The following is a 9,111-nucleotide window of genomic DNA, read 5'->3' as shown; positions in this document are numbered from 1 at the left end:
ATAAGGACAGGAACTATGACTCCAACTCTACTGCCTAGCATAAAGCTTGACTTGTACTAAGCATTCAATAAAGGTTTGCCGAGAGTAACTGAATGAGCAAGTATTAATTAGGTTATAGTCTAAGCTGTTATAACAAAGACCACCACCCTTCCCCCAAGTTTCTTTCTCACAGTTAACTTCCAGGAGTAGCACAACTATCATCCTCATCCCTGATTCCATGTCCACTTCCAGGTGGGCTACTCTAATTCCTGCCATCATATTTGCATTCCAGCCATTGGGAAGGGAAAAAGAGCAGGAAGCACATTCCTCTTCTGGGTATAATGCAGAAATAGCATGTATCACTTCTACTTATATCCTATTGGTCAGAACATGACCAAGCTGAAAGGGAGGCTGGGAAATGTGGTATCCAGCTGGACATAGGCATTCTACAATTAAAGAGGAGGAGAACAGATAGTTCATTAAACAGACAAGAAAGGGAAAGGACCTTTGCACATGAACATCATCTCTGCGGTCTTACTATTTATACAATACTAGTTTGTGCATTAATCTTCACTTTCACTGACATCACTAACTTGGCCTAAACAATTCTAAGTTAATGAAAACGATATTTCGTGTGATTTTATATAAAGAAAAGGCAGTCAGGGAATGTTTACTATTAATTACGCTCCTGAGCTAATGCTGACAAAACCATAAAATGGGCAAAGTCTGTCAGAGCCCTACCAAACCTCTGTGCTTTTCTTCCTCTTGAATTTCTCCCCCTACAGTATCCACACAACTCTTAAGCAAAATTAATTTTTTATTCTAAAGTACAAATATGGGACACATATTTGTTCTGTATTTGGTCTCTCAAAGGTATTCCTGCAATGTCCCAGCTGTATGCAATGAAAGGCCTGTCCCTCAGGTACAACATTTGGGGAAGGATATTAGGGGTCTATACTAGCTCACTACAATCAAACTACATGCCTCCAAACACCCCACCCCCAACCCCATAAGCTCTAAAATAAACAGTACACCTTTTTTAGTTATTTCCTCTTGTAAGGAAACTGTGCCCTTTCTACTTTCTCTGAGAAAATACAAAATGTTAACGTTTAAGGTTGTAACTTGACAATTTTGTAGGTGATACCTTTGAGGCAAAGGTCCAAAAGTTCAAAGAGATAGATATATGAATGCTCTAATTTCTTGTTTCCTCCTTTCTTCTATTATGAGGCATGTAATAAAGAGATCTAATAAGTGCTGAGCTAGAATCAACTAAGGATTGTCTTATTACATTTAAAAGGTGAATTCTAGTATTAAAAAAAAAATTCACATCTTTCTTCAGTACTCTCATTTATTCAACAAATATCGGAGTGATTCCTTACAATATATGAAGAACTGCTCCAGAAGTGGGAACACAGGTCTGTTCTCAAGGAGTTTATATTCCCATAGGACATTACCATGAGTCAATATACAAGGTAAATAAATAAAATACATAGTATGTTGGATGGTGGTAAATGCTATGGAGAATGAAAAACATTCTTGGGTACATAGAACTCAAGACTATGGAACCAAACCAACTTCTCTGAGAACACTTTCAAAAACAGGAGCTAAAGCTCCACCCATAATCAGCTAAAAATTTGTCAAAGAAAGCTAAAGACTTATGTAGGAAGACTACCAGAACAGGGGAGAAGGACACACACGTAGACATTTAGTGGTTAGCCACTGGTTTGGGGTTTTAGTGTATACATTCTGTACTGCTAAAACTTTCAGCATTTATCTCAAAGTATTATTTAAAATGAGATAATGGACAAAATTTATTGAATGGGGAAGGGGTAAGAGATTAAGACAAAGTAAAAGAAGATTTTCAAAATCCATCTCCAAACATTAATAAATGGTCTCAGGAAATAACTCTCACTAGGAATTATGCACACATCCACTTGATACAATATGAGGTTACTTCAAAAAGTTCACGGAAAGATTCGTGTTATCTTTCAACTCTATTTTTCCACAGACTTTTTGAAGTGCCCTCCCCCTTCCCACCTTCCATCCAACATACTTTAAAATTGTGGTTAAGCTGCTGAAAGCTCTTAAATTTTCCCTATAGCCCCTATCCTCTCCTCTTTCTTTAAAATACAACAAAAAAATAATTTAGATCAAAAGAACACAAGATTTTTTTTTTTTTGCAAAAAGTTTATTAAAGATGGACTTACAAATTCAACAACCAAAATCACAGTACTAGAAAAAATGTTAAACGTGGGGGGAGAGCTTTTTAAAAATGCTACCTTCTTTCAATCATATATACTGCAGAGCTCTAAATAAGCACTTTCTTATAAGCATTGCCCCAGCCTGACAGCCTTCTTATACGTTTATAAAATAAGAACTACATCAAAATTGCTGTAACATAGAACATCATTAGCCATTGAGTCTCACTCCCTCATCATCTGCACTGCTTTGCCATAGCAATTTGAAAACTATCCAAGAGAAGCCAACATCACTCAGTGCTCACTGCAATCTATTGCCAGGATAAGTGTATGGGGCTTTTTTTGGTTTTGTTTTTAGTAGGCTTCTAAAACAGCCGGTGAAATTGATACAAATATCTTATGAAATGCCTTTGAAATAATAAGACCTAAGAAGGAAATGATTTGCAAAACTTGATTCTTTTGAGGAAGTCTTTTCTTTAAAGAGAAAAATAACAGCTTTTATATTTATTCTTTGGAATTAAAATATTTAGTTTGAGGTTTTCCACTCTTCTAGCCACAGCACATGAATTTTCACCACCCCTCCCTAATTAGAATGAGTCCGCATTTCTTGTATATATTCAATACACAGAGTCATAAAAGTGGTAGGGATGATAAAAAGCTAGCCCGTGATTCGATTTTTTTTTTTTCAGGAAAAAAAAAAAAGAACAAAAGAAAAATGTAGCTAACTTTCAAAGTGGCTAATCAAGGGTTGATCTACCAACGTCAAGCAGCATCAGAAATAATTACTTTAAATCAAAGAACTAGTAAAATATAAAAGACAATAATTTTAAAATATGAGTTCTTATGTGCCAGCACTGTTCTAAGTACATTACTTACACTACTTCATTTCATCTTCCCCAAATCCTGTGAAGTAGATTTTTACTTTATGGATCAGAAAACTGAGGCACAACTTGCCAAAGAGCACAGAGCTATGAGGTCCAGGCCGCAAATGCAGGCAGGCAGACTTTAGAGCTAGCTCTGCTAAAAGCTACCTGCCTATTCTCAAGCCCCCTCATTTATAGACAATGAGCTCTAGAGAAGGGAAATTAGTGGTTAAATTCATAAACCCTAGACCCTGAGCCCAAATCTTTTTTTCAAAACAAAACAAAAAACAAAAAATCCCATATAATCTCCTTCACAAAAATAACAGAAAAATATATCCATCATTCTGAGCAAGCCTCATGCTGAGTGCGGGAAGTCACGGTATATTCATTTTCTATCACCAGCACACAAACAGAAAATTCAGCAGGTCACAGTAACTGATAACCTCATCTCTTTTTTGTAACTCGACTCAGTAAAACTTAAGTCGAATAGAGTACAAAAAAAAAAAAAAAAAAAGGACACATTAGGCAGGTTTTGAAATTTATTAAAATAAAGTATTAGCAAACAATATGCAAAAACAAAGTTTTTAAGAGTTATGGCTTTGAAAAGCACGATATAGTAAATCCTAATACATTTTTATAAGTATCAAAAAGATAACAGAATTAAAGAGTGTTGCTAGAATTTCCTTTTCTACAACATAAAAAGCAGCAGAACAAAACAAGAAGCAGACCTACAGTGCAGCCATTGGTTTGGTCTTTACAATCTGCATATGATATATCTTTTTAAGAGAACATGGGTAAGCACATGCAAACATTCAGTTTTCATGATTACAACCCTATCCAATCTTAAAATAAGTGAATTCCAAAATGCAACTTTAACCAACCAAGTTAAAAAGAAAATCACTTACCCCAACCATTATCTTCAAGAGTTCCTACAGTTAAAATACTTCATGGATAAATCAAAGCAACATCATCTTCAATGGTATTAGAAGGGGAAATCTGATCCTAAAAGATTTCTTCTTTTACAAAGAATGTGGGATTCCCTGGCCTCACTGGAGTTTTGTTATAGCTAACATCAGCTAGTAGTAAGAAGGTACCACCTATTAGTGGAGGAAAAATCTACCTGTATAAAACCTTCTGAACTTTTTAAAACAGCATCTTAAAATAAATCCTTAAAGGATAATGATTTATGGTGATTTGAAGACTTTTTAATAAGTGAGTTATTTGGACAAGAACTACACAAACTATTTTTGTGCCATAAATGACTGAAAAATCCTGTTTTTCAATGAAATAACTCATCATTTTTGTTATAGGAATTGCTACCAGCAAGTACTATATAGCATGCGCTCTTAACTCTAAAAAGCAAAAACAATGTGTGAAATCCCTTTCGTTGGTTTTGATAAACCATCCAATTTTAGGGTGTCACTTGCATTATTAATACAGTTGTATTTTAGGATATAAGTTTCTTATGAAAAATCCAATATAGCAAAGGCTTGATAGTTACCTGCTGTAATCAGGACATACTAAACTGCAATTTAGCGAATTTCAAAGAATTGTCCAAGTTTCTGTCCAGCAGGTAGAATTCGTTTACGCAGAAGAAATGCCTTAAATTCTTACTTTCAATACATGCATCTTTTGCAATAAGAATTCCTAAGGATCTCACCTATATCAATGAGGAAAATGCTGCTGCTCTGGGTGAAACAGGCATAAAACCTGAGATTACCCCCTAAAAAGCTTCCCTAGTTAATAGCTGAGACCACTTACAAACCACAACTTAGGAAAACTCCTTCCCATAAAAATCACCAAATACTTCTAAAACCACCAGGCTATCTACTGAAAGATACTTATCTAGCTGATGGGTAGATGGAGGACACATTTATATTCATACTGGAGAGATTAAGCGAGGATTTAACTAATAAGACAAAAGAGAATTCTGATCCTCTTAAAAGTTAATAGGTCTAAAATGTAAGTCATCATTGGAGGTTGAACTCAATAATTATCAAAAGATTCTTCGTTCCTTGAGAAGTAAAAAGGATATTAATGTATTCCAAATGGAAAAGGTGGGTAATGATCCAAAATACTATTAAACAAATTACTACAAAAGTATAAAGAAATGAATATAAATTGGTATATTAGATGTTGTCTATAATAGAAAAATAGCACTTTACTAGGTACTATCAGTTCTCTAGACTTTCTCTGCTGTTGGTAGGATTTCATTTTTTGTATACACTTTCTCTTCCAACAGAACCACTATAGGGGAAGAAACTGTTTCTCACAGGTACCCTCAGGTAATATGGAAGGTTTTATAACATGAGCCCCAGTTCTTATCGTACAACAGACTCAGATCTCAATATTTATTGATCATTTTTCATCCTAAAAGGATGTCTTATTCTCAAATGTTAAAAAGTATGAAATAGCTACATCCTTTTTCTGTACTATTAGTTGTGGCTTGCTGAACTGTCTGTCCAGTAATCTTACTCTGGATTTCACCTCAGAAACCCAGCCAGTTCCATTACCACCATTTTCTTTTATAGTAACAAAATGTAAAAAATTATTTATATTCTGATACACATACTTGACAGTTTTGACTGATATCTTTCTTAAATTTTCTCTAAAGTGTTTCAGTAGATCAATAACATGCCTACTAGTTTATATTCCATAACTTTAGCCAGGTAATACCAACCAGACCACAATATTCTATCATGTAGAGACTTTTTTCAAATGTACTTCTTATACCCTGCTTTTTTCTAATTGACATCTTTTTGTTGAATTCATTACTGAAATTTTATTTTATTTTTTTTGTCTTTTTCGTGACCGGTAAGGGGATCACAACCCTTGGTGTGGTGTCGCCCACACCGCGCTCAGCCAGTGAGTGCACCGGCCAGTCCTATACAGGATCCGAACCCGTGGCAGGAGCGTCGCTGTGCTCCCAGTGCCGCACTCTCCCGAGTACACCACGGGGCCGGCCCCTTTACTGAAATTTTAATTCTATTCTGCTTTTTGCATTTACCAAACTGGCTGCAATTTTATTATTCCCAGATTCTGTCTTTCTGGCTGGCATATATTAACATGTTATATATGCTATAAAATGTAACTATTCTGGTGGTGAGGAAGTTTTCAAAATTTGACTATAAACCATTCTGCAGATCAAATAAAAAAGCTGTAATGTTCTGAAATGGTTTCTTTCAGAGGTGCTTTCTTTTCATTGGCTAGAATTTTACTTAGGTTTTTTTGTTTGTTTTTATCTTACTAGCAAATTTTGTTTCCTATTCATTGATATGTGGGCTTCCTTAGGGATTATATGAGCAGATGGACTGAATACAATTTTCACTTAAAATCCAGGGGTGTGAAGTGGACAACTTTGAGGAAATATTGCTGGCTTATACTTCTCCATGAAACAGTTAATAGCTTCAGTATGGTCATTCATGAAACACAACTAAAGGGGAAAAAAAGGCCAATCATATAAAATCCTGCTAACTCTAAAGGCTGTGACATGATGACTCCAAATAAGATGACTTTTAATTAACTCAGTTGAGAACACTGATAAAACAATTCAATAGTTTCCACTAGTTTACTACAGCTCATTGAAGATGATTACATGTATCCATCATTCAATATAATTTTTGTCCACAAATTTGTCCTGAAGATCGTGCCATGAGCCTGGTAAGTAAAATAATGATGAAAATATCTACCTGTCACTAAATATGTTCTATCACTAAACAGAATTCTCTTTCGTATGGCTGACACAATTCTGGATGAGTGTCAGGGAGTATTCCTTTTACTCAGCAAAGGACTGAGCTGAAACACAAATGGCACTTCATCTGAAAGAACTAAGACCATCCACTGGCTGCACTTCAAAAAAGCAATAAATAATGACACAGAAAACAAAAGGAATTGCATAATCTTTTCTTCAAAAATGTATTTTTTAAAATCATAAAAGAAGAAAGGGCAAAGTAGAAAGTCAAACCAAACTAACATTTTAAACAGAAGAATTGCATGGCTCCATATACTTTCAAAAGGCACCAGAAAATAAAGCTTCTGATAGGTAAATTGGGTCTTTTTTCCCTCAAATAATTTCTTCATTCTCTTGCCATAACTAAATGTCCATTTCACTGCTCCCTAGAAAAAGTGGTTAAGAGTCCTTTACTCAAAGCCAAAGGCATGACTGGCTAAATGGATATTTTAGAGTTTTCATGTCCTTCTTCTCTAAAAATTGTGTTCTGAGGTCTAGCATCCATGTAAGTACTAAAACAATGTAAAAAGACAGAGCATCAATGATAAGTGAGAGAACTGTCTGCATTCTTTGATATGTGACTGTATCAGCTATCCCAATATCCACTACTGATTGATTTAAATATCAGACCAGTAGTCACATCCTTGGGGACAAACTGAAGAGCTTCCTATGGCTACAGTGCATAGGTCCTTGCATGAAGAGACTTATGAAAGTAAGAGCAATGGCATTAAGTACATGATTTTCCAATATTAATAACATCTATAAAACTGTAGGGAATTAAAAAGGCACCTTAAGTTGGAGCTACAGAATAACAGTCTCATATCCTAGGTTGAAAATAAAACAAAAGCTAGAAAAAGCATAACTTTCTACAACTGTAATCTATAAATTGCAGTGTTTGTTAATACAAATGGGGTACCAAGGAAGTAAGAACAAGCATCTAAGTCTAAGTCACTTGAGTGTGTTTTACCAAAGGTTACACTAACAACTGTCACCCATAAAAGTGCAAAATAAAAGATTAATGCATGTCAGAATTAGAGTTCTTGCAACATGGGCCAAAAGCAGCAAACATAGCAGAACAAGGCCGTGCATGCACTGTTAACTAGCTATAAAGTAGTACTTAAGACAGATTTTGAGTAAATGACATATACTGGAGATCAGTTATTTGCAATCATTCTGTTTTTTTTAAAAAAAAGAAATGTTTTACAAGATATATAGTATGAAGTCACATTACACTGACTTTAGCTGTATTGAATGCAAATTTTATGATGTCATCTAGAAAACTATCACTTTGCTTTGACCGTACTGAACAATATTTGTTAGAGCAATGCATAGTGTTCCTTCAAATAAAAGAAATTTTTTTATAGTTTCTTTTAAGCCCCAACCATATGCTTTTGAAAAACAATGAATTACATATATTTTTTAAGTTAGTGGGACAAAGAAACTGGTAAAAGTATAACATCTGGAAGATCAAGAATAGGAAGGAAGACATACTTTTCACTGTATATATCCTTTTACGGTATTATAAATTTTTCATCATGTGATGCACTGCTTTTCAACAATAGCAAATAAAAAAATTGTTGGGACAATAAAGCAAAAGCGTGTTCCAATTGAAGAGCATGTTCTGAATTGGGGCATAATACTTACTGTGCATCTTTTACAACACTTTTGAGAATTAATCACATGAAAATGAATACAAACAAATGTAGATTCATCACAAAATACAAATATATTGGTCACAATTATGTAAAAAAAAAAAAAAAAAAAAAGGCTGTAGTATGTGTTTTCCATGTAAGCTCACAGTATCTGTACTGAAAGTTTCTCTAAAATTAAAACAAGTCCACTAATAATATAATTGAAAAGAATGCTTCTGCACTATGAAACAGAAGATATGGGGTTCAGAGGGGAGCCCATCTGAGTAAGAACTTTATCCAGCCATTGAAGAGGCCCATGAAGATGAATCTCAATCCAACACGGGGTGCTGGTGACATCCTGCCGGTGATATTCTGCTCCCCAGCCCTGTAAAAATAAGCAAAAATCATAGCAAATTCCTCTTTAAACTTCAATGAGTCTAAATCAATTTTAACCTAACAAGAAAAAGATAGTTTAACAGTAGAGATATGTACGATGTATTTAAAAAGAGTAACTATCACAAAACCAATCTTAGCATTGACCATGGAATTAGCAAGATAGTAGCTGCATTATTCAAAGATATATGAATTTTTTAATAACACATAATCCCCTTAATAGAAACCCCTGGAACCAGAATGTTTCAGATTTTTTTTTAACTTTAGAAAGGTAACATAGTACATTATCTAATGAAGAAAATATTAGTGTTTCTGCA

At 34.5% G+C, this 9,111-nt stretch overlaps 1 protein-coding gene across 2 annotated transcripts in view; it reads right to left on the bottom strand.

The window, feature by feature from the left end:
- Positions 1 to 6,594: 6,594 nt before the first annotated feature.
- Positions 6,595 to 9,111, bottom strand: part of SMAD5 (SMAD family member 5) — a 54,874-nt gene continuing 52,357 nt past the window's right edge. For both annotated transcript variants that reach the window (XM_008582512.1, XM_008582511.1), the window contains one exon: positions 6,595 to 8,786. In XM_008582512.1, the coding sequence (XP_008580734.1) occupies positions 8,643 to 8,786 (144 nt within the window). In that variant the 3' untranslated portion in view covers positions 6,595 to 8,642. The remainder of the gene's footprint in view (positions 8,787 to 9,111) is intronic.

This window comes from Galeopterus variegatus, unplaced genomic scaffold (genome assembly GCF_000696425.1).
Source record: "Galeopterus variegatus unplaced genomic scaffold, G_variegatus-3.0.2 Scaffold2656, whole genome shotgun sequence".
Taxonomy (NCBI): domain Eukaryota; kingdom Metazoa; phylum Chordata; class Mammalia; order Dermoptera; family Cynocephalidae; genus Galeopterus; species Galeopterus variegatus.
Note: the sequence above shows the minus strand (reverse complement) of the source record. Positions and strands in the feature narration are given on the sequence as shown.